The 26,780-nt window shown below is 40.2% G+C and overlaps 1 protein-coding gene across 7 annotated transcripts in view; it reads right to left on the bottom strand.

Annotated features, from left to right (window-relative positions):
* The window catches only part of BBS9 (Bardet-Biedl syndrome 9), a 479,889-nt gene that overhangs the window by 72,315 nt on the left and 380,794 nt on the right, over positions 1–26,780 (bottom strand). For all 7 annotated transcript variants that reach the window (XM_027574543.1, XM_027574544.1, XM_027574546.1 and 4 more), the window contains one exon: positions 3,679–3,901. In XM_027574543.1, the coding sequence (XP_027430344.1) occupies positions 3,679–3,901 (223 nt within the window). The remainder of the gene's footprint in view (positions 1–3,678; positions 3,902–26,780) is intronic.

Below are 26,780 nucleotides of genomic sequence, written 5' to 3'. Positions count from 1 at the left end.
TGACTTGTCTCCAAATACCATAAGTTAGGCCCACCTATGTGTGCATTAAGTTTTACATATGTGCTTGAGAGAGTCAAGTCTTCGCTATAATTAGGCCAGTGAAATATCATCCTAGACACTGAGGTCATAAAAGGAAGCCTCTGGCCATCTAAGGCAAATCTGTCAGCCTCAAGCACCTACAGAGACAAAGCAGGTAACAAACGTGTATAAGAAAGCCAGCTAGGCATTCACATTTCATTTTTTTTTTTAAAACACCACCCTGGTGGCTTTCTGTGACTCTTGCTCTAAGGGGATGCATACAGCTGAGATTAGAGAAAGGACATTTAATGAAAGTGCAATATTCCCCAGCAGAAAAAAATGTGAATCTGGAGCTCCAGGTAGGAGACAGTTAAGTTTGATGGTTCTACAATTAAAAAAAGACATACACCCAGAAAAGGGTGAGCTAAATCTTGATAGAGCATCTGAAGGTTCATAAAGGCAAACAGGAGAAATGTGAGGCAAAAAGTCCGTAAGGTAATTCCCAGTGGGAAAGATTTTCAAACTCTGGATGCCAGGGAGGATGTTGTCATCATGGCCTTTACTGGAGCAAAGAAAGGGCACATCCAAGGTGCCGGGCTCATAAAGTCATGAGGCTAGAAAAGACCAAGGGTTTTTTATTTTGAGATGTTTATCCATCTGCCATTTAATAGGGAACATGGTAAAATGACACACACTCCTGCCTTGTAATACCAACCACCAAGTCACTTCATCTTCCTAGGCCTCAGTTACCTCAGCTGTTAAGGGAGGGAGGTGAACCAGATGATTTCTGAGTTCCTGCCCAGCTTTTAAAAAAGATCATGTCTGTGAAAACTGCTTGTAAGCTTATGCGTTCAGTAACCCACTCCTTTCTAATATGCCACTTTCCTTTTGTGTATTCTGAAACAACTATTACAGCTACACTAACACTGTAAATTTCACAATTACTGGCTTGAAGTAACACAGTAGTTCTTATTATCTCTGTGATGATGGGGATCATGGCACCTACGGAGATAATAAAAATGAAGCACAAAATAAAGATCAATCTTTACCATATTCCTCACAGCAAAGAAAAGACACTGTATGAAACTGTTTCTGCCCTTTTCCTCCCACACTGCTAGACTGAAGTGAAAAGAAGGCCAGATCAAGAACAGCTTACACAGAAGGAAGCTCAGGCTGGAAATGTGTTTGTACCACTGCGGTCTGTGTGGTCTAGAGGGAAGCACAGTGGGCTAGATTTGGATTCTAGACTGAACCCTTCCGGTCACCATATAACTCTGGGCAAGATATTTAGCTTTTCCTAAATCCGTTGTCTGTTTACAAAACAGCAGTAACTCTACATGTTTCTTCTACCTCAGACATGTGCTAAGTACAGAAATAAGTGTGTGAAAAATTTGAGTTCTAGGGAGGAAATGTATTATAGGCAATAATGGAGCATGTTAATGACAGAGAGCACTGATTTAACAATTTTTTAAAACTCACTACCATAATTAGATCAAAGCAAGCAGGACAGAGTCACTCAACCACAGTCAAAAACTGGGTCAAGTAGAAGCAATGAAGACCTTGATAGCGCAGCACAGATGCACAAAGCCTCAGTCTCCCCAGTGGACTGATCTTAGCTAGACTGGGCATGAGAGGCACAGACCTGGCTTATAGATTCCTGGTTTGTGAACAAATACATTTTCCATCTACCTGCATTTTTTCATTTCTCCCTCCCTCCCTTCTCTTCCTCTTTCCTGTGCCCCTTCCTTCCACACATTCAAAAATTCTGCACTGAGGGCTTATGTGGAAATAGCTCTCAAGATGCTTCTGAACCTAGTTATTTAAACAAATGACTAAAGTTTCATAATCAATAAATGTGGCTAAGGGAGCATCTGTTCTCTCCAGGTGTCAAGGTCTTTGCTCACAGCATTGCCACTGGCTATTCTCGAAGAGGCTCGGGCAGGGAGGCGGAGAACAAAGGGCAGGGCTGCCCAGGCCTGTACCGACGGGTAGCTATGCCAGCCAGTCAGGGGGCCGCTCCCACCTCTTTCTTAAGTTTTCTCTTTTATATATTTGTCCTTCTCCCTCAAGCTTCCTTTGTTTTTCTAATTGGCAAGGAAGGAGGGAGAGCCATATACTGAGTGCTGATCATAGTAAATATTTTTCATTTACTATCTCATTAAGCCTAAATATTTATTTCTTACAAATATAACCCTGTAATAGGGGACAGAAGACAGATGAGTAGAGGCCAAAGGACCAGTTGGGCGGACATGAACAGAGCAAGAGGAAGAGGGCCTAAATTAAGATAAACTATATTAGAACTGTTTCTATGTGGAAAGACATTTCTATTCTGAAATGGTCATATTAGAAAATTCTTTTGGAATAAAAGGTTCCATCCGAGTGTAAATAAGGTAAAAAAGATTTCAAATCACGGAATATAGCAACCCATGATGCCAAATCAACTACTCCCCCCCATGTATATCTGTAACAATGGTAAGAATTGTTGGAGTGTGTTTTATTTTTTGAGTGTGTCTTTACTTTTGAGTGTGTCTCAATCCCAAACATTGTCCTAGGTGCTTTACAAACATTTAAGGCCCCAGTGACAAGGAGGACATTATTATACCTACTTTCGAAAGGAAGAAACTAAGACTCTGGAAAGTTAACTAACATATCCAGGGTCATATAAGCGGTAAGGGATAAAGGCAGGACCCAAACACTGGTCTGTCTGCCTCCAGAGTCTGTCCTTATTAGATTATGCTATGCTGTCTCCATGTTTATCTTTTTAAGTTTTTGCTTGCATTCCTTTTTACTTCTAGGAATGCTGATTGAGGGGAAAAGGAAGCAAGAGGAAGAGCATCAGCATGTGGGGGAGGGGCACATAAGGCATGTGAGAAGGAAGAAGAGAAAACCACATCACTTCTCATACCCTGGTCCTTGCTTTAGAAGGAAAAAGATACTACAGCTGTTGCACTGAATTTACTTTATGTTCCCTGCTGTTGCCATAAGACAGACCACTAAGGGAAGCAGGACATGGGAGCTGCTGCCCCCGAGGGACCCAGGTGTAGCACCATTGATTGCTTAGCCCCTCTGACCATGGAAAGGGCTGACCGGGATGCCCATGACCAGCACTAACTGCTCATGTTGGGGCAAGCTGGATCTCTCTCTACCTTGGCCTGTAGGCGCCATGTCTCCGCAGCCTGTTCACATCTCCTGATCCCAGTCTTTTTCTTTGTCTCTTCCCCCCTTACTCTGATGACCACAATCCAAGCGAACAGCAGTAGGCACGGGACTCGCTCATCTGGATTACATTAGCTGCTTGTATTATGCTATTTACATTTATGAAATATGGTATCGCGAGACCACATTTAGTAAAACTTTTTCTTAAAAATAGTTCTATTCTCTAATCCACTTTTTATTGGTTAGAAGCAAAACAAAATGGATCATATATTTAAAAGCAAAGGGAAGAAAAAAGACATACCATTCTAGAAATGTCTAGCAAGCAAATACCCCAAGAATATTTATCCAAGTGGTTACGCTGGGATATCTGAGGGGAAATGTGAAAGCAATTTTCTTGGCTATCATCACTTTAATATGAAATGTAAACCCCAAATACAACCTCAGGCACATTCCTTTAATTTGGGAAAAGTAGTCGTGTTTAGGGAGCATGGACGAAGCTCTTACCTGGCATGACTATGGTCTGCGGAGCCGCTGCATCTGTACTTAGGCAGAGACGTCCACCCTTGGCTAATCTATCACAGAGCAAGGTGATATGTTTCTTCAGTCGGCTTGTGTCTTTGGGTATGTTCAGCTGGCTGCTGAGGTTCAAGGCCTGCTCCTTCGAACTCTTTGACAGGCAAGTCTTCAAGAGGTGGGAAATGGCAGCATCCACTGTTTCTTCCCAGCCCTGGATGCAAAAACCAATTTTGAATTTACACAAAGATTAAAAATGAGCAAAGGAGGCACTTGACTGTAAACCAGGTTATAAGATGGCGTGTTTATGTCCAAGTGTTGGGGGCCTTTTGAGAATTTGGTTTCTGAACTATTTCATAATAGTCTGGTTTCAAATTCTAGCTCTGTCAGCTGTTTGACCTTGAGCAAGTTACTTAATTCCTCTTAGCCTCATCCTTATCTACAAATGAGGATACTAAGAGTCTGCAGCTCCAAAGGCTGAGGTGATTAACTGAGATGATATAGGAAAACTATTTAGCCCTGTGCCAGACATAAGTCATAAATAACAATAACGATAATCGTCTCAGGTATAGGTATATTTGATGATCTGGATCCTGAAACTGCCAGGATTACAGTTCATTTGCTTTATCTTTCTGCTCAAGGAGAACTGGCCAGCACAGGAAGGACCTTTGGAGATCTTGGGGGAAACTGGAATGAAGAGAAAACCCTGGTGTCTCTCTCAGCTACTGATCCCACAGCCTTGGGGTTGCAGGCAGAAACCAGAGGAGCTTATTTCAAGAGGAATTTTGTGAGACATAAGCCTATCTGGTCCCACTTCACTGCCCAGGTGATAAAAAATGACACAAAATGAGGAAGTGGGCTTTTAACCCCACTTTAGCTGGGACTAGTATGGCTGTGCTACAGTGAAGACCTCGAGAAGTGCAGTGTCACCTTAGCACCGTAACGGCTGCAATCCTAGAAATACCAATGCTGGGCAGGGACCTCGTCATCATCATAGAGGGAACCACCAGCAAGACTGGCGTGAGGAGGCCCCACCCTCAGGTGGGTTCAGATAATAACAGAGCAAGAAGCAGGAGGAGTCAGCTCATGAGCGCCCACTGGGCATGGCCAGGGAGTCCTAGAGATAGCTGGGAAAGATTTTTATAGAGGTCCAGAGGTCCTAAGCAGCACAATAGGCAAGCCTAAGTGAAATCTGGGTATTGTTGCCAGTGTGACTCCATTTGTACCCAGAGGTTGGTAAAAGCTAGAGCACCATGGGCCTGACGATCAAAATGAAACTATAAAGGAAGACACTGAACGAATTTATTTGCATAGAATGCTACAGAATAGTCCAAGCCCCTTATATAAGAGGTAAGAAACCTGAGACTCGGCTGGAACCCCTGGGAAGCCTACAGTTAGCACCGCTCCAACCTCAAATATCCAAAGTGGATTAGGTTACTTCTCACCCTGTGCTGTAGTGGCTGGCTGCATGTTTGGTTTCCCCATGGGAGTGCCCGGAGTTCTCTGCACCCCTAGCACTATGCTTGATAAACAGAGGGTGATTAAGAAATGTGTTAGCTGGACAGAGAGATGGTAAGACATAGAACATAGAACTAGGTTGGGAGGACTTTAGAGATCCAGTCTTGTGGGATTTTCCTAGGACCCTGTTTGCAATAGCAACCATCTGCCTAAGCATGGTTGTCTTCACAGTCCAAAATTACTACTTTTGGAGGCAGTTCACTCCGTCCAGGGACATGTGTAACCAGCAGAAAGCTATTCTTATAGTGAGTCAAAATCTGCCCCGCTGGCCCTGAGTCTACCCTCCAGAGCCATGCACAATAAAGCTAACCTCTCTTCTACATGATAGCTCTTTATATCTGTGAAGACAGCAATTCTGTACCCTCTCCTCCAGAATAAATAACCTCAGTTCCTCCAGCTCTTCCCTATATAAACATGGTTTCAAGTTTTCTCTCCGTCCTGACCACTTGTATTTGAATGAGCTCCAAATTTAAACAATTAAAAATTTATACAGCTAACTAGAGAACCCCAAACTGACCCCCAGGACACCAGGCTGGGGTTGGGAGTGCAGGGTAGGAGAGGGCCATCCCTCCCATTTACTGGGAATTCTCCCTGCCAGCCAGGCCTTTGGTTGCCTCTGATCTCTTGACAGCTGCCTCAACTCTTGATTCACAGTGAGCAACCAGACAACTAAACTCTAGACCTTTTCCATACTTGCCACATGTCTTCCTTCCGCGCTAATGGAGTTGGTTCTTTAGACCTAAGTGTGAACTCTCTATATGTCCAATGGAGAACTTCCCACTAATTGCCAAAATTAAGGGTTTTTGCCCTACTGAGCCATTATAAATAGCACTGACTAAATTAGGATACAAATTAATTACAATGATCTTGAAAATCCTTTCAGGAGATGTCACAGACTGTGAAAAGAGCTTCCTACCCCAAACCACTGAAGAATAATAAACCATTATTTACCACAAAGACTCTCTATACAAAATCCAAATCTAAACTAGACCAATACCTAAAATTGAATTTGTATTTCAAGATAATGGGTTTAAGACAAAATAGTAAACCAGGTGAACCAGAAAACATATTTTTAAGTTGCCTTTGGAGCCATTGACAAAGAACTCTGGAGTATAAGAAGCAAAGATCCTTTGTATATAATTTGGCATTTGTGTGCTCTGTGGTCATTTCAGCATTAAAACAGTTCCTACTATTTTATAGACTATTTGTCTAAGCAAACTACTGTTTTCATAAGATTACAGTAGCATATTAGATAATTTAAGTAGATATGGCATTTAGTTAACATAGACGTACTATGAATTTCCTCTCTTACTGCCAACTTGCAGATCAAGTCAAAACCATGTCATAGTTGGCATGGATATTTCTTTAATATAATGAGGCATAATGCCAATACTTCAGAAGGATTGCTACTAAAATATAGGATTATTATTTAGAAGGACTGTATTGCTAAATAAACTCAAATATGATAATAAAAGGAATGCTATGAGACAAATGAAGAGCCTTTGAAATGAGAGTTTTGTTAAATAAAAATGCAATGTGATAATTTACTGATCAAACACATAGCAAAATTACCTCACAAAATGTGAGACAAAAATATGTGGAAATGTAGAATCTTCAAGTATGAGAAGCACGTTAAAGGTAAGCTATTTTAACCATCTTTTTAGTGTTTGAATCCACCACCTTTATTTACAGCTCTTAAATTGACAAGTTTAATGTCCAGTTTTAATGTCTATACACACACACACACACACACCATGCATATACCTAACCTTTATCCTTTATAGCTGAGTATCAATTGTACTAATAATTTTGCCTCTTCTAATTGTAAGAGTAGAAGAAAATCTTAATTTGGGGAAAATTGTGCTAAAAGTGTCTGGAAAGGGAGAAAATACTAAGCATGTGCTCTTCTGTAAGAACTGATTTGATTTTAGTTTTCAAATCCCAGCTATCTCATGTGTGGCTTTTAGAAAACAACAGCAGGTAGGAAGTTAAATAAAAAATGTGTGAATCAATCAATCAATAAATTTAAGGGGCACCTGGGTGGCTCAGTCAGTTAAGCATCTGCCTTCGGCTCAGGTCATGGTCTCAGGGTCCTGGGATCGAGCCCCAAGTCAGACTCCCTGCTCAGTGGGGAGCCTGCTTCTCTCTCACCCTCTTCCCCTTCCCCCTGCTCATGCTCAGGCCTTCTCTCTCTCTCAAATAAATAAGATCTTATAAATTTTTTTAAATAAATTTAAATGTACATGTTACTCTGTTTTATCTTCTTTATAACCCATGTCAGTTAGAAATTAATATATTTATTAGGTTTTTTGGTGCTTACTTCATCCAGTTTAGTATTGATAATTAGGGTTTTCCTTTGTTCCCAAGGTCTCAGCTCAACCCCATCTTCCTCTCATGCAGAGGGCTCAAAATGTTGAGCTATTTACCTCTGAAAAGTAAAACAGCCCTTGAACCTAAAACACAATAAAATAAAACTTTTTAAAATTATACCAAGCTGAAGGGAATTAAGAGTACATTTACGGTAATGAGCACTGAGTAATGTCTAGAATTGCTGAATCACTCTATTGTACGCCTGAAACTAATATAATACTGTACGTTAACCATACTGGAATTAAAATTTTAAAAAATAGAAAAAACTGACCCAAAAACTAACACAAACCTTTAAGAATTAAAAAAAAAAAAATGACACCAAGCTGTATGGCCTCAATGGCATCTTAGTAAGTTTCAGATTATTATACTCAACAGTTTTTATAAAATAAAGCTTTGAAAAAAAATCGGCTTTATATTTTTCATCCTATCAATAAAATGAAACACTTGCCAATCATTCTTTTTAAATTTTAAACCAAAGTGATTTATTGGACTTTGGAGTTCTCTATTTCTTTGTCATGATTCAAAAGCTGTAAAAGTCTAATTCACATTTCAACCAAAAGGAGAACAGGGTACTGGGCTTATCAACACTGCTTTGTGAAAAAATGAAGCATATTGCTTCCTAATGGAGGACAATCTAAAAACTCTGGCAAACAGAAAACAAGTGACCTTCATAGAGTTTAGCTGCAATACAACCAGAAAGCATGAGGTTGCTTTAAACAACATACTCTGGTCCTGTTTCCTTAAGCTTATGTTTTGCATTTGATCTGTACTCCCATGCTGACCTCAATGCTATCTACAGTAGATTACTTGAATTATCATAAAACTTGATCCTGGATAGCCATATTCATTTTAAAAATATTTCATTTATTTATTTGAGAGAGAGTCAGAGTACAAGCGAGGGACAGAGGGAGAGGTAGAGGGACAAGCAGACTCCCTGTTGAGCACGGAGCCCGATACAGGGCCGACATAGGGCTCAACCCCAGGACCCTCGGATCATGACCTGAGCTGAAGTCAGATGCTTAGGCAACTGAGACACCCAGGTGCCCCTAGACATATTCAGTTTTAAAATAAAACATCAATGATGTCCAATGGAGCCAATCACCCTCACTAAGCACTAACAATTGCTTCAAGAAAAGCTCCTGATCAATATGCACTATTCAGAAGCAACATACAAAAAAACATTAAGACTGGAAAATCAAATTGATAATGAAGATTCCAGAGGAAAGTTCCTTCTAGCAATGGTAGATTAGGTAATTTCAACTAATTATCCCATGGAAAATAACTAGAGACAAATATATAAAAATCATTTCTTTGAAGGTACAAGATAGGGGACAATGGAGGCCCAAGAAGGTGAGCTCCAAGAAAGTAAATACTAAGTTTGATGCTGCTTTTCCCGCTGAGGTCATTAGCCTGACTAATATGCATCACTTATCCTTCACTTATTCACCATTTCATGCTAATGACATGCTTACTTATAATTTCCATAGAAGCGTCAGCATAGATCATGAAAGGTGCATTGGCTTAGAAGTCAGGAGACCTAGGCTGAATTGTGGCACCTTTCCTTACAAGCTGTTCGTCTCTAGGAAAGTTATTTTAGTTCTCTGGGTCTTGGTTTCCTCATCAGTTAAAGACCAGAAAATGAATTTCCCTTGCCAGATGCTCGCAGATTTGAGACATATTTAGCAATTGTATATACTTAATTCCATGCTATCATTCTTTCTTGTAAGAGTTCTCTCCAAAAGGTTATCTTTTCTGAGCTGGTTCCCATGAATAATAGCCCCAGAAATAACAGCAACGGCAGCAACAAGAGTAAAAACCTCTTATGTGCTAGAAAATATGCTGAAAATTTTACAAATATTATTTTGGTTAATTCTTACTACTATCCTATGAAGGTAGGCATTGCAACTTCCAGCTAAGGCTCTAGATATAAAGTATTGCACCATAAAATGACACAATTATTAAAAGGAGGAGCTGTAATGGAATCCAGGATTATGCGGCCCTAAATGCCCTGCTCCTTATCTCCCCATGCTCTAGATTTTGGAGGAGACAGAAGAGACCTTCACACAGCTCCAAGTCAAAAATGAGAGACTGGTAAAGGGTGGAGACGGGAGTGAGAAAGTCAAGAATGCAGGTTTCAGAGAAAAATTAAATTTGTTAACCTTTTCCTAAGATGACATTGAAAATTAACATCTGTCATAGCAACCAGGGAAAACACAAGTAATATTTTCAGAGATCAGCCTGAGAAAACATTGTAAACCACCACAATTGCTTCATATATGATAGTTACTTAGATGGGTTGGTATATATGTTTGCGTATTTGTTTGCTGTTTTTAAGCAAATAAAAGTTACTTTCATCCTAAGAAAACTAATGAAATTAAAAAATAAATCTTGACCACTATGCCACAGAGCACTTCTTTCTCATTTCATTGTATGTCTTGCAATCTACTGTCATCAGATCATCTTAGGCTCCTTTTACTAAACTTGGCTTTAGAAAATATCATATGAGGTCTTATCCCCCAGAAAATTTATGGGCACAATTAACATATTAACAGAACCAAAATTTAAATCAGCTTCTGGACTCAAATGAATAATCTGCATATAATTAAATAAGATTTTATCTATGTCACTTTAGATGGGTCAAACTTTCAGAAGGGTCCATCAAAGCTTTAGCACCTGGGCACCTGGGTGGCTCAGTTGGTTAAGTGACTGCCTTTAGCTCAGGTCATGATCCTGGAGTCCTAGGATCGAGTCCCGCATGGGGCTCCCTGCTTGGCAGGGAGTCTGCTACTCCCTCTGACCCTCCCCCCTCTCATGTGCTCTCTCTCTCCCTCTCTCTCATTCTCTCTCTCAAATAAATAAAAAAAAGCTTTAGCACCTCATAAACTACTGAAACTGACACCTAGGAATGGTCTATGAGTCTGAATTATAGTTGCTTGTTTCAGGGATTCACTATTAAGAATACTTGAAGCAGCCACTCCTATAATAAAATCATAAGTCACATGGGGTCATAGACTCCCTAAGTACCCATATCTGATGGAGTCTGGGGAAAACTTAACAAAGCTAGAACAAGAGAAGAACCATGTGAACAAAGTAAAGGCATCAACTCCTCCCCCTGATGATGCTGTGTTCTTAACACTCTCAAAGAACAAGGAATGACCAAAATCAGGGGAAAGCGTCCAAAAAAAGTGTGAAGATGTACAGGATCCTTTTCTTTATGTTTTTCTCTCCTCCCTTTAATTAGTTTGGGTTCTTCAGAACCACCCAGTAGCTTCACTATTTTAAGATGTGACTACCTACTTCTTTCTTAGTCAAGGCTACCAATGGATCTGAAATAGCTACAAGAAGGTCCACATACTAGGTTTCTATTTCTATTTTCTTTTAAACAGAATTCTGGAGAAGGAGAAAAGGTATTTAGAATGGTATCGTAAGTTACTGAGTGGCACATCATTCAATGTTAGTGTCATTTTTCACAATCAAGCTAAGGTAACAAATTCAACAGCACAAATCTCACAGTTCAACAGTAATTATTTATGAGATGGTATGTTTATCCCCATATTGATCCTGATTTTAAATGTCTTTGTCCATTTAATAAAGCACTAGTTTTAATCAATATAGTCATTTATTTATTTTATGAATATTTATTTAGACCTGACTGATACAAGACATTACACTAAATATTGTGAGGTTAAAAAAAAGGGGATCAGACATGGATCCTATCTTCAAGTAACTTTCACTCAAGTAATAACATAAGAATGTATACAAAAATAATGATGAAGAAAATGAAATGTATTTAGAAAGAGGTAGAGGTAAAGTGATTTTCGAATGATTTTTGTTTTAGCCTCCTTCCTAGAAGAACATCAAGAATTATCTGCCAATAAGTTATTCAAGATAGAAGGTCTTTACACTTGTCTACATAATAAGGTAACTTGCCATCAGTTTTGTGCAAAAATCAATATATATTTTGAGTTCATCCCAGTGCTATGTGAAATAAACCACAAGTCAATTAAATTTGCCCATGAAATTATCTAGTATAGAATCTAACACAGGTAGACATAAGTACAAAATATAAGTTATACTTATCCTTGTTAAAGTAGTCAAATTGGAGAAGAGTAAAACTTCAGTATGATCAAGTCTTCTGCTTATTTTTTAATTGGAGTATTCATTTTTTTTGTGTTGAGTTTTATAAGTTCTTCATATATTTTGGATACTAACCCTTTATCAGATATGTCATTTGCAAATATCTTTTCCCATTTGAAGACATGAACAGATATTTTTCCAAAGAAGACATACAGATGGCCAACAGACACATGAAAAGATGCTTGACATCACTGATCATCAGGGCAATACAAATCAAAGCTACAATGAAATATCACCTCATACTTGTCAGAATGGCTAAAATCAACAGCACAAGAAACAACAGGTATAGGGAAGGATGTGGCAAAAGGGGAACCCTCCTGCACTGTTCCTGGGAATGCAAATTGATGCAGCCACTCCGGAAAACAGCATGGAGGTTCTTCAAAAAGTTAAAAGTAGAACTGGGATGCCTGGGTTGCTCAGTTGGTTAAGCATCTGTCTTCGGCTCAGGTCATGATCCCAGGGTCCTGGGATTGAGTCCCACATCAGGCTCCTTGCTCAGTGGGGAGTCTGCTTCTCCCTCTGCCTGCTGCTCTCCCTGCTTGTGCTCTCGCTCTCTCTCTGACAAATAAATAAATAAAATCTTTAAAAAAAAAAAATAGAACTCCCCTATGATCCAGCAATTGTAGTAGTAGGTATTTACCCAAAGAATACAAAAATACTAATTCAAAGGGATACATGCCTATCTACAATAGTCAAATTATGGAAATAGCCCAAGTGTCCAACAACTGAGGAATGGATAAAGAAGATGTGATATATTCAGCCATAAAAAAGAATGAAATCTTGCCATTTGCAACAATGTGGATGGAGCTAGAGAACAGTATGCTAAGCAAAGTAAGTCAGTCAGAGAAAGGCAAATGCCACATGATTTCACTCATATGTGGAATTTAAGAAACAAAACAAATGAGCATGAGGGGAGAAAAGAGCGAGGCAAACCAAGAAACAGACTCTTAACTACAGAGAACAAACTGATGGTCACCAGAGGGGAGGTGGGTGGGGGGATGGGTTAAATAGGTGATGGGGATTAAGGAGGCACTTGTGGTAATGAGCACCGGGTGATGTATGGAAGTACTGAATCACTATATTGTACACCTGAAACTAATATTACACTGTATGTTAACTAACTGGAATTTAATTAAAAATTTTAAAAAATCCTTCAAGGTTTTTTATCTTTTTTTATATCTTTTTTATCTTTTTGAATAAGATCACCTGGTCAAAAGTTTCCCCATGGAATCAGGCTGTTCATTTTTGTGAGCCCTCTAGTTTAGATTCAAATCTTGCCTGGTATTTTCTAGGCATGGTTCCTCATCTGTAAACTGGAACTAGTAGTCCTGAGACAAGGATGTGAGTGCAAATAGTTTATCCAAGAGCTGATCCAAGAAGTACCAGGGGTGAGTGAGGAAGTGAGATTGGGAAGGGGGGAAAAGCCAATAAACCGTGCTGTCAAGCAATTACCATTAAAGGCAACTGTGCAACCCTGTTGGACTACTCTGGGAGATTGTGCATAACATACCTTGGACTTTCCTGGTCAGAGGGACAAGGGAGCTAGGGTATTAATCTACCAACTCCCACCAGTCACTGACTGAACACAGTGGCTGTACAGCCTCTGCCAAACAGTAAGAGTACTCGGGCAAAAAGCTGTACATGTTAAGAAGGCAGAAGCTTTCAGGAATGGTGGGAAGTGAAGAGATATGGGCAGATCACACATAGCATCTGCTAAAACCCCCTACTTCAAAGATGCATAGGATTAAATGGGGTAACATATGTAGAGTCCTTGGCCAATACATAATACTTAATAATGCTCAATAAGAGTTAATTTTCTTACATTATTTTGAATTGTGGGAAGCAGGCCTATCTCTCTCTCTCTCTCTACTTCTCCTTCTGTATGTGTGTGTGATTCCTCTCCTTTTTTCTCTACAAACCAGGGAAATCCTCTAATTAGTGAAGTTTACAGGCCTTGGTTCTGAGATTGCTAAAAACTATATAGAAATATTTATAACCTTGAATTTAGAACAAATGGGTTAGAATGCAACTAACCATTGCCATTAAGCCACAGAAATTAGATTTTAGTTCCAGGAAAGTGGAAAGTCTCACTACTCTCAAGGCAGAAAGTGAAGCATATTCCTGTTAACGATACCAGTGATTTCCTCTGCATATTCATATTCACTGTGGTGAGAGGGAAGACCTGGGTTCCTACAGTTCTCATAAATGACATATAGGGAAATTTAAACTCAGATTTCATAACTGTGTTATGCAATCTGCCAGATTAAAAGTGGTATCAATAGGTACTCAACCTTCATTACTTTTCACAGCTTATTTGTGGCTTTCTCTTCAAAAAGCAGCAACTAATAAGATTTTTTTTCCTATTTATGTGAAATCTGCTTCTGGTCAAGGATGTCTGCTCCAAATGGAAAACTAAGGCCTTTCCTTTTTCAATAACTTCCTGTCCCCAACTCAAACTACTCAGAGGTTTCCTGTTAATAAAAAATGACTATAATTATAATTGTTAGTCTGTACTTAACAATTACATTCCATCAATTCCAGGAGTTTCCTCCCCCCACCCCAATTTTAACATCTCTGAAATAGGGATGTATCTTATCTAACAACTGCTGGCTTCCAGGCTCCAATAATGCTATCGTTGTCAGTGTCTGTGTATGCACAGCCTTTGTCCCAGCTATTTTTATATTGTCACTTCAACTGACATATGTGCAATGCTCAGACTCCCCTATTGAACTGTCATTTAAAATATCTTTAAAAATTATGCTATGACTCACTGAATAAAAAAGGTGGAATGGGGCAGTAGGAAGTATAAATTTGAAATCAGTGAAGCAAATATTTATGACAGAAGAATGACAACAATTCATATTTTCTTGCAAAGGCTAAGTGCTTTCCAGGATGTAAGACAAGAAGATACAGATAGAAGAAATCTTTTATGTTTTGTTACTGAGATACATGCACTCAGGTTACATCCTATGCCAAGCCATACAACTGAAGTAGGAGAAATTACCAAATCCCTGGAAGAGAAGTGGTTTGATTAATTAATGTATCACACAGAACTACTGTTCAAGCAATAAACATCAATTTGCCTAAAACTTCCTGCTAACTCTGGATGGAAGCTACTTAACTTCAGCAACATCTGATTCAACTGAGAGCAAAAAATAAAGCTTTGAGCTTAGTCAAAAAGGAAAGTATTTAAAACGGATATAAGAGGCTCTGACAAAAGTCGGGAAGGCAATAGTGGCACGCTCTGAAATGCTGCATCAACAAGCCTCTTCATGGGTGCCTGGGTGGCTCATTCATTAAGCATCTGCCTTCTGCTCAGGTCATGATCCCAGGGTCCTGGGATCGAGCCCCGCACTGGGCTCCCTGCTCTGCAGGAAGCCTGCTTCTCCCTCTCCCACTCCCCCTGCTTGTGCTCCCTCACTCACTGTGTCTCTCTCTGTCAAATAAATAAATAAAATCTTAAAAAAAAAAAAAGCCTCTTTGTGGCACACAGGTCACACACATGGCACATAGGACAATGCTACATGGAAAAACATGGATAGCAATGACATGTAGAGTTGAAAGATGAGTTAAGAGAATCGAATTTTGAATGTGAAGAAGTGTCAAGAACACTTAAACCAATTTATGTTGCCTGATTCAGACATGAGAGTAATAGATAATAAAATATATGTCTAAAGTCTAAAAGAGCTCCTTCAATACTTATTAAAAACCTTACATGAGGGGTGTCTGGGTGGCTCAGTTGTCACGTGTCTGCCTTCGGCTCAGGTCATGGTCCCAGGGTCCTGGGATCGAGCCCCGCATCGGGCTCCCTGCTCCGCGGGAAGCCTGCTTCTCCCTCTCCCACTCCCCCTGCTTGTGCTCCCTCACTCACTGTGTCTCTCTCTGTCAAATAAATAAATAAAATATTAAAAAAAAAATCTTACGTGACCAAAAACACTGTGTCATAGTTTAATTGACAGTGTTTTTTTTTTCTAAGTGGTCTATAAAATAATGCTGCAACTTATAGCAGCTTATTGTTCAAAACCAGTAGTAGTATTAATAACTAATAATTCTTAGATGATCATCATATTCCCGGCTCCACATTTGGTATTTTATGTATATTATCTCAATTAGTCCTTACAGGAATCCTAAGAGGTATATAAAGGGTATCCTCATGGTGCCCGCACACCTCTGACAAGTAGTTCCCAAATGAGGTCACAGATGTAATGCAATTTTTTTAAAGATTTTATTTATTTATTTGAGAGACAGAGAGAGCACAAGTGGGGTGCGGGGCAGAGAGAGAAGCAGACTCCCTGCTAAGCAGGGACCCCGCCCCACCCTCACCACCCAGATGCAGGGCTCGATTCCGGGACTCCAGGGTCATGACCTGAGCCAAAGCAGATGCTTAACCAACTGAGGCACCCAGGCATCCTTGTAATGCAATTTTTTAAAACATGGTTTAGCACCTCTGTACATATAGTAGTAGTAGTATTTTGGTCAGTATACATAACTAAACATCAAAACCCTGAATCTGAAAATGAGGCTCAGTATGTGGTCTACTTCACTGAGACCAACAAGCAAAGTAATTTTCAGTTACTTTGTGTGAAAACTAGAATTTGGATCATGTCTTCTTGAGGAAGAAAAACCTTGGTATATATTTTTTTCATTAAATGTTTATTGTGTTTCAGTCAATCATTTGTAGTAGGCCACAGCCAAACCGAATTATGCAATACAGATAATATAGTACAAGAAAGGATATACCTGCAATGCAAAAAGAAACTCCATGTGCAACAGCTCCTCAGATGCTGACGTGGCCCCGCTCCCAGCCTAACTGTGAGAAAGGCAGTGAGCCTCTGGTTCTAAACACCTCTGAACTGGCAGAGTCCCCGCCCTGCACAAACTGTGTTTTCCATCAAACTCTGGGCATGCCTTCATGAGAAAGGCACTAGAGAGCCAAGTTCACTCACTTTCTTCATCTCATGTTCTTCCTCTCTACCATTTGTTTACTGGTTCAGTAGGAATATAAAGTGAAAGCAAACTGAAATAAAATCTGAATAGCCAGACCTCTCTTCAAAGCAGAGCCAGTCCTTAGGGTCTGGTCTAGTTCACCACTGTACAGATAAGGAAACCAATGCTTAGAGAGTTTCATAATTTGCTTAAGGACATAGAGCTAGTTAAGTATTTGCTCAAAAAAAAAAAAAGTATCTGAACCCCAGTCTGACACAATATTCTATTCAACTGATATACTACAGTTTGTACTTTCCAACTGTTAGCATTTAGGTTGCTTTCAGTATTTCATAATTATAAAAATAAACATGGTACCAAATGGATTTTAATTTACTACTTTTAGTGCATTAACTTAGATTAGCAGTACCAAGTGTTAGATTTGTTTTGTGACTCCGCCTTTTCCTAGTGACCCACGACCCTCTGGAAAGCCTATAGCTTCAGAAATAGGTGGGTATGTCTATTTTACTTCATGTCTCTCAGCACTATTTATTATCAAGTTTGACTAAATCAATATAGGTGAGGTGTACCTAATAATTGTTTTCACTTGCATATATTCATCACTGGTATGATTAAAAATTTCTGTATTTACTGGTTTGAAGTATAGGACATGTGAATGAATATATGTATAAATATATACATGTGTGGTGGTCTAGCTATCAATCTATCTATATCTTTTACCATCCATGCAGGAGAGATCAGGTTTCACTGTTACAGAACCCAAAAATATTTGAGGTTGCTTGCAAAAATGGGGGTGGTGAAAAATGGAAGGAGAATGCTTCCTTTTTTAATAAAACTATACAGTTGTTTGAGGAGAATCTGCAATTGTGTGGAACACTATGGAAATAAATGGGGTATCAAGCAATCCCTAGATACTTATATCCAACTATATGCTTAATTTAAGTTTTTAATTCTATAGGGATGTAGAAGAATCTGTCCTTACATTTATTAGAATACAAGACAAGTGGGCAGCCTCCGTGGTGCAGTCGGTTAAGCAACCGACTCTTGGTTTCGGCTCAGGTCGTGACCTGATGATTGTGAGATTGAGCCCTGCTTTGGGCTCCAGGCTCAGTGGAGTCTGCTTGAGATTCTCTCTCTCTCTCTCTCCCTCTGCCCTTCCCCCCCAACTCACGCACACACTCTCTCTAAAATAAATAAATAAATCTTAAAAAAAAGAATACAAGATAAGCACATTGACAATTTCAGAATATATAATGAGAGCTAAATTATGTCACAGCCCCAAGTGACATTCACAAGAGAGTGGAAGTCAGAATAAATAAGAAGGGAAAGAGAATTGATCTGCCTCTAAAAGAGGGTGGACAGAGGGGTAAACAGAGGACACTGTGTTAGGTGAAGAAAAAAACACTATTAGCCGTGGCCTGATGCAAAGAAGCTGTATACCCGTGGAAAGTCAGATTACCCAGAACGAAGTAGGAAAGCTGGGGAGTCACACAAGCTGATTTTGAGAAAGAAGATATGATGGTGCCCAGCAACTGGAAGTCCTGAGTGCCTGGCAGTGGAGTCCAAACTGAACCAGGAGCAAAGAAGAGCCACAGAAAGTATGCAAGCAGACATGTGACAGAGAGCAGTGGGCTGAGTCCAGCAGTGATGTACAGGGCATACAATGCAGAGACATGAGCAGAAAGGCTACTTCAAATACAACCACAGAAAGCCAGGCAGAATAACAAGGATGCAAGCCAAGGGGGTTTCTGAGAAACATTTCCAAATGAACCACAGCAGGCCAGAGTGACCGACGAAGACTGCAGCTCTGTGTGTGGCTACAGCACAGGGGAGCACTGGTTTTAGAGGAAAGAGACCCCAATTTCCACGTGTACCTTTCTAAAACAATGCAATGTCCCAGATGTCAAACTCATCGCTTTGTAATTTGTGGATTCAAACTAAGTTGGGTAAAGGTATTTTAAGGAAATCAAATTAATATAAATATACTTCTGGGGCACCTGGGTGGCTCAGGTCATGATCTGAGGGACCTGGGATCGGGGCCCTGCGTCATCGGGCTCCCTCTTCAGCTGGGAGCCTGCTTCTCCTTCTCCCACTGCTGCTCATCCTGCTTGTGTTCTCTCTCTCTCTCTCAAATAAATAAATAAAATCTTTAAAAAAAAATACACTTTTAGCCAGGATCAAATCAGTGGGCATTATGAGGATGATGATGATCTTTATTTTCCTCACTGTGGTTGTGTGAATTCACTTATTTATTTATATTTAAACCACACCTTGCTTCACAAAGGTTTTGGGGTGGCATACAGTGAGAGTGAAGCTTCAATTAATCAATTCTTTGTTCATTTATTTAGTACCTCTATTCTTGAATGTATAAATAATATTAAATGTATCCATTAAAGTGCTGTTTCATATCTAATATACATTCTTTTTAAGATTTTATTTATTTATTTGAAAGAGAGAGACACAGCGAGAGAGGGAACACAAGTAGGGGGAGTGGGAGAGGGAGAAGCAGGCTTCCCGCCAAGCAGGGAGCCCAATGCGGGCCTCGATCCCAGGACTCTGGGATCATGACCTGAGCCGAAGGCAGATGCTTAACGATTGAGCCACCCAGGGGCCCCCGTATCTGATATACTTAAGAGAAGTTTAAAAAATTACACATCACCACTTGTATACTGTATTCTACTTGGCTGCTATTCTGATGTATTCCAATTTTTATTTTTTTATTTATTTTTCTAATTGATTTATTGTTATGTAAATCACCATACATTACATCATTAGTTCTTGATGTAGTGTTCCATGATTCATTGTTTGCGCATAACACCCAGTGCTCCACGCAGAACAGGCCCTCTTTAATACCCATCACCAGGCTAACCCGTCCTCCCACCCCCCTCCCCTCTAGAAACCTCAGTTTGTTTTTCAGAGTCCATCGTCTCTCATGGTTCGTCTCCCCCTCCGACTTACTCCCCTTCATTCTTCCCCTCCTGCAATCTTCTTCTTCTTCTTTTTTCATAACATATCCTGCATTATTTGTTTCAGAAGTACAGATCTGTGATTCAACAGTCTTGCACAATTCACAGCGCTCACCATAGCACATACCCTCCCCAATGTCTATCACCCAGCCACCCCATCCCTCCCACCCCCCACCACTCCAGCAACCCTCAGTTTGTTTCCTGAGATTAAGAATTCCTCATATCAGCAAGGTCATATGATACATGTCTTTCTCTGATTGACTTATTTCACTCAGCATAACACCCTCCAGTTCCATCCACGTCATTGCAAATGGCAAGATCTCATTCCTTTTGATGGCTGCACACTATTCCATTGTGTATATATACCACTTCTTCTTTATCCATTCATCTGTCGATGGACATCTTGGCTCTTTCCACAGTTTGGCTACTGTGGACATTGCTGCTATAAATATTGGGGTGAACGTACCCCTTCGGATCCCTACATTTGTATCTTTGGGGTAAATACCCAGTAGTGCAATTGCTGGATCGTAGGGTAGGTCTATTTTCAACTGTTTGAGGAACCTCCATACTGTTTTCCAGAGTGGTTGCACCAGCTTGCATTCCCACCAACAGTGTAGGAGGGTTCCCCTTTCTCCGCATCCCCGCCAACATCTGTCGTTTTCTGACTTGTTAACTTTAGCCATTCTGACTGGTGTGAGGTGGTATCTCATTGAGGTTTTGATTTGGATTTCCCTGATGCTGAGCGATGTTGAGCACTTTTTCATGTGTCTGCTGGCCATTTGGATGTCTTCTTTGGAAAAATGTCTGTTCATGTCTTCTGCCCATTTCTTGATTGGATTATTTGTTCTTTGGGTATTCAGTTTGATAAGTTCTTTATAGATTTTGGATACTAGCCCTTTATCTGATATGTCATTTGCAAATATTTTCTCCCATCCTGTCAGTTGTCTTTTGGTTTTGTGGACTGTTTCTTTTGCTGTGCAAAAGCTTTTTATCTTGATGAAATCCCAGTAGTTCATTTTTGCCCTTGCTTCCCTTGCCTTTGGCAATGTTCCTAGGAACAAGTTGCTGCAGCTGAGGTCGAAGAGGTTGCTGCCTGTGTTCTCCTTTAGGATTTCGATGGACTCCTGTCTCACGTTTAGGTCTTTCAACCATTTGGAGTCTATTTTTGTGTGTGGTGTAAGGAAATGGTCCAGTTTCATTCTTCTGCATGTGGCTGTCCAATTTTCCCAACACCATTTGTGGAAGAGACTGTCTTTTTTCCATTGGACATTCTTTCGTGCTTTGTCAAAGATGAGTTGGCCATAGAGTTGAGGGTCCATTTCTGGGCTCTCGATTCTGTTCCATTGATCTATGTGTCTGTTCTTGTGCCAGTACCATACTGTCTTGATGATGACAGCTTTGTAATAGAGCTGGAAGTCTGGAATTGTGATGCCGCCAGCTTTGCTTTTCTTTTGCAATATTCCTCTGGCTATTCGGGGTCTCTTCTGGTTCCATACAAATTTTAGGAATATTTGTTCCATTTCTTTGAAAACAGTGGATGGTATTTTGATGGGGATTGCACTGAATGTGTAGATTGCTCTAGGTAGCATTGACATCTTCACAATGTTTGTTCTTCCAATCCATGAGCATGGAACGTTTTTCCATTTCTTTGTGTCTTCTTCAATTTCTTTCATGAGTATTTTATAGTTTTCTGAGTACAGATCCTTTGCCTCTTTGGTTAAATTTATTCCTAGGTATCTTATGGTTTTGGGTGTAATTGTAAATGGGATCGACTCCTTGATTTGTCTCTCTTCTGTCTTGTTGTGGGTGTATAAGAATGCCACTGATTTCTGTGCATTGATTTTATATCCTGCCACTTGACTGAATTCCTGTATGAGTTCTAGCAGTTTTGGGGTGGAGTCTTTTGGGTTTTCCACATACAGTATCATATCATCTGCAAAGAGTGAGAGTTTGACTTCCTCTTTGCCAATTTGGATGCCTTTGATTTCTTTTTGTTGTCTGATTGCTGTGGCTAGGACTTCTAATACTATGTTGAATTGCAGTGGTGAGAGTGGACATCCCTGCCGCGTTCCTGACCTTAGGGGAAAAGCTCTCAGCTTTTCCCCATTGAGAATGATATTCGCTGTAGGTTTTTCATAGATGGCTTTTATGATATTGAAGTATGTGCCCTCTATCCCTATACTCTGAAGAGTTTTGATCAAGAAAGGATGCTGTACTTTGTCAAATGCTTTTTCTGCATCTATTGAGAGGATCATATGATTCTCATTCTTTCTTTTGTTAACGTATTGTATCACGTTGATTGATCTGCGGATGTTGAACCAGCCTTGCAGCCCAGGGATAAATCCCACTTGGTCATGGTGAATAATCCTTTTAATGTACTGTTGGATCCTATTGGCTACTATTTTGGTGAGAATTTTTGCATCCATGTTCATCAAGGATATTGGTCTGTCATTCTCCTTTTTGATGGGGTCTTTGTCTGGTTTTGGGATCAAGGTAATGGTGGCCTCATAAAACGAGTTTGGAAGTTTTCCTTCCATTTCTATTTTTTGGAACAGTTTCAGGAGAATAGGTATTAATTCTTCTTTAAATGTCTGATAGAATTCCCCTGGGAAGCCATCTGGCCCTGGGCTTTTGTTTGTTGGGAGATTTTGGATGACTGCTTCCATTTCCTTAGTGGTTATAGGTCTGTTCAGGTTTTCTATTTCTTTCTGGTTCAATTTTGGTAGTTGATACATCTCTAGGAATGCACCCATTTCTTCCAGGTTATCTAATTTGCTGGCATAGAGTGGCTCATAATATGTTCTTAGAATTGTTTGTATTTCTTTGGTGTTGGTTGTGATCTCTCCTCTTTCATTCATGATTTTGTTGATGTGGGTCCTTTCTCTTTTCTTTTTGATAAGTCTGGCCAGGAGTTTATCAATCTTGTTAATTCTTTCAAAGAACCAGCTCCTAGTTTCGTTGATCTGTTCTACTGTTCTTTTGGTTTCTATTTCATTGATTTCTGCTCTGATCTTTATTATTTCTCTTCTCCTGCTGGGTTTAGGCTTTATTTGCTCTTCTTTCTCCAGCTCCTTTAGGTGTAGGGTTAGGTTGTGTATTTGAGACCTTTCTTGTTTCTTGAGAAAGGCTTGTATTGCTATATACTTTCCTCTCAGGACTGCCTTTGCTGCATCCCAAAGATTTCGAACAGTTGTGTTTTCATTTTCATTTGTTTCCATGAATTTTTTTAATTCTTCTTTAATTTCCTGGTTGACCCATTCATTCTTTAGTAGGATGCCCTTTAGCCTCCATGCATTTGAGTTCTTTCCAACTTTCCTCTTGTGATTGAGTTCTAGTTTCAAAGCATTGTGGTCTGAAAATATGCAGGGAATGATCCCAATCTTTTGGTACCGGTTGAGACCTGATTTGTGACCTAGGATGTGATCAATTCTGGAGAATGTTCCATGGGCGCTAGAAAAGAATGTGTATTCCGTTGCTTTGGGATGGAATGTTCTGAATATGTCTGTGAAGTCCGTTTGGTCCAGTGTGTCATTTAAAGTCTTTATTTCCTTGTTGATCTTTTGCTTAGCTGATCTGTCCATTTCAGTGAGGGGGGTGTTAAAGTCCCCCACTATTATTGTATTGCTGTCAATGTGTTTCTTCGCTTTTGTTATTAATTGCCTTATATAATTGGCTGCTCCCATGTTAGGGGCATAGATATTTACAATTGTTAGATCTTCTTGTTGGATAGAACCTTTAAGTAGGATATAGTGTCCTTCTTCATCTCTTATTACAGTCTTTGGTTTAAAATCTAGTTTGTCTGATATAAGGATTGCCACCCCAGCTTTCTTTTGGTGTCCATTAGCATGGTAAATGGTTTTCCACCCCCTCACTTTCAATCTGGGGGTGTCTTTGGGTCTAAAATGAGTGTCTTGCACACAGCATATTGATGGGTCTTGTTTTTTAATCCAATCTGATAGCCTGTGTCTTTTGATTGGGGCTTTTAGCCCATTTACATTCAGGGTAACTATTGAAAGGTATGAATTTAGTGCCATTGTATTGCCTGTAAGGTGACTGTTACTGTATATTGTCTCTGTTCCTTTCTGATCTGTGCTGTTTTTAGTCTCTCTCTTTGCTTAGAGGATGCCTTTCAATATTTCTTGGAGGCCTGGTTTCATGTTTGCAAATTCCTTTAGTTTTTGTTTGTCCTGGAAGCTTTTTATCTCTCCTTCAATTTTCAATGAGAGCCTAGTTGGATATAGTATTCTTGGCTGCATATTTTTCTCGTTTAGTGCTCTGAAGATATCATTCCAGTCCTTTCTGGCCTGCCAGGTCTTTGTGGATAGGTCTGTTGCCAATCTAATGTTTCTACCGTTGTAGGTTACATATCTCTTCTCCCAAGCTGTTTTCAGGATTTTCTCTTTGTCTCTGAGACTCGTAAGTTTTACTTACTATTAGATGTCAGGTTGTTGACCTATTTTTATTGATTTTGAGACGGGTTCTATGTGCCTCCTGGATTTTGATGCCTATTTCCTTCCCCACATTAAGGAAGTTCTCTGCTATTATTTGCTCCAATATACATTCTGCCCCTCTCTCTTTCTTCTTCTTCTGGGATCCCAATTATTCTAATGTTGTTTCGTCTTATTGTATCGCTTATCTCTCGAATTCTGCCCCGTGATGCTGTAGTTGTTTCTCTTTTTCTCAGCCTCTTTATTTTCCATCATTTGGTCTTCTATATCACTGATTCTCTCTTCTACCTCATTTATCCTAGCAGTTAGTGCCCCATTTTTGATTGCACCTCATTAATAGCCTTTTTGATTTTGACTTGGTTAGATTTTAGTTCTTTTATTTCTCCAGAAAGGGTTTCTCTAATAACTTCCACACTTTTTTCAAGCCCAGCTAGTATCTTTACAGTCATGATTCTGAACTCTAGGTCCGACATCGTACTTATGTCCGTATTGAGTAGGTCCCTGGCTGATGGTACTATCTCTTGTTCTTTTTGTTGAGGTGATTTTTTCATCTTGTCATTTTGTCCAGAGGAGAATAGATGAATGAGAGAACAAAATGCCAACAGGTTAAGAACGTCCCCAGCAAATATACTCTATACAAATCAGAAAAGACCTGAAACCAGGGGAAAAGAAAGGGAAAGAAAGAAAAAAGAAAGAGAAATGTAAGAGAAAAGAAAGAAAAAAAAAAAACAAAAAGAAAAAGATTAAAAACAAAAACAGAACAATACAAAAAAACCCGAATATGCTCAAATATGATCAGGCTAGTGCATAGATCAGGGCCACAGACTACATTTTGGGCATATTTTGGTCTGTCAGAAAAAAGTGCCTCCTAAAATTTAAAAGGAAGAAAGACTTATATAAGTACAAAATAAGGGTTGATACAATGAAGGAATGGAAGATGACTGTAAAGATGATAATTATAAAAGATTTTATAAAAGGAATTGATACGATAAGAAATTTGAAAAAAGAAAGAAGAAGATTTAAAAAAAAGGGAGAGAATGTAATCAGGCAGGAGACTAGAACAAAGCCATACACTAGTGATTTAGGGTATATTTTGATCTGTTAGAAGAAACTGTATCTCAAAATTTTAAAGAGAGAACAACTTATATATACATATGCCAAAAATAAGGGTAACTACTATGAAGGGATAAAATATGACTCTAAAAATGAAAAATAATGTTTTTTTAAAAAAAAGGGATTGATAAGATGTTGGTTGAAAAAGGGAAAAAGAGAAATTAAAAAAAACAGCTAAAAAAATTAACTTTGAAAAACTAATGAATCCTGGTAAAAAAAAAGCCATGAATTCTATGTGCAGTATTCCCCTAGCGCTGGAGTTCTCCCGTTCTCCTTGATCGGTAAACTTGGTCTTGGCTGGCTGTTCGTGCTGCTCTTCTGGGGGAGGGGCCTGTTGCCGTGGTTCCCAAATGTCTTTGCGGGAGGCGGAATTGCCCCGCCCTTGTCGGTCCCAGCTATGCAAGCTGCTCGGGTTTACTCTCAGGAGCTTTTGTTCCCGGCAAGTTCTCGGTACAGCTTTGGAGGAGGACAGTGAAAATGGCGGCCTCCCAATCTCCGCCCCAGAGGAGGCAAGAACTCGGGGCTCTGCTCCTCAGTGCACCCCCAGAGAAAAGCAGTCAGTCACTCCTGTGTCCCCGGTCTCTGGCCGCACTCCGTGCTCACCGGGCCTGTGACCAATCGTTTCTATCTCTGGCACCCGACCCCGAGTGGAGTCTCCAAACCCAGCAGATCCCTGCGGTGCGCTCCCGCGCCGCTCCTCCCGGGGGAGGAAGGGGAGTCTCCCCGGATCTGCCGCTTGTTGGGTCCCTGTTGGAGGAGCAGTGGCCCGACTGGGCCGTGGATCACAGTTTATGGCAACCCCGAGCTGAGAGCCCGCGCCTCGGCTCCGTCTCTGCAGCCGGCTTCCCTTCTCCGATACCTAGGAGCTCTGCTGCACTCAGGCACCCCCCGTCTTTCTGTGACCCCGAGGGTCCTGAGACCACACTGTCCCGCGAGGGTTTCACCCCCCGCTTAGCCACTGGAGCGACGTCCCTCCGCGGAGCCAACTTCTAAAAGTTCCGATTTTGTGCTCTGCGGCTCTATCACTTGCTAGAAGCGGCCGACGGAGGTCCCCTCCCCTGCCGTCTATCCTCCCGAATATCGCCTCAGATTCACTTCTCCACACGTCCTACCTTCCAGAAAGTGATCGCTTTCCTGTTCAGAGAGTTGTTGTTACTCTCCTCTTCGATCTCCTGTTGAGTTCGTAGGTGTTCAGAATGGTTTGATCCCTATTCAGCTGAATTCCTGAGATCAGACGAAATCCAGGTCTCCTACTCCTCCACCATCTTGCTCCGCCCCGTATTCCAATTTTTAAAACAGCAAGCAAGTCATCAGAAGGCTCTGAGATATGTTATACTCAATACTGGTAAAGTAGAAAACCCTACCATTACAGAACAGCAGTTGCATGTATCTAGCAACAACACAGAGTATGTGGCCATTATGAACATGAAACTAATTCTTTCATGTTTATCTTGTTGGCTAAGATCAAGGGGATTACCAAAATATTTACTTTCTCCACTATGTTCCCATAGACAGTTTATAATTGTGATGATACTTTAACAGTCATAAAGGCCGACTTGATACTCACACCAGACTTCCTCCTTTTGTTTGCCTTTTA

This window comes from Zalophus californianus, chromosome 12, assembly GCF_009762305.2.
Source record: "Zalophus californianus isolate mZalCal1 chromosome 12, mZalCal1.pri.v2, whole genome shotgun sequence".
In the NCBI taxonomy this organism is placed as follows: Eukaryota; Metazoa; Chordata; class Mammalia; order Carnivora; family Otariidae; genus Zalophus; species Zalophus californianus.
This window is presented reverse-complemented; position numbering and strand designations above follow the sequence as displayed.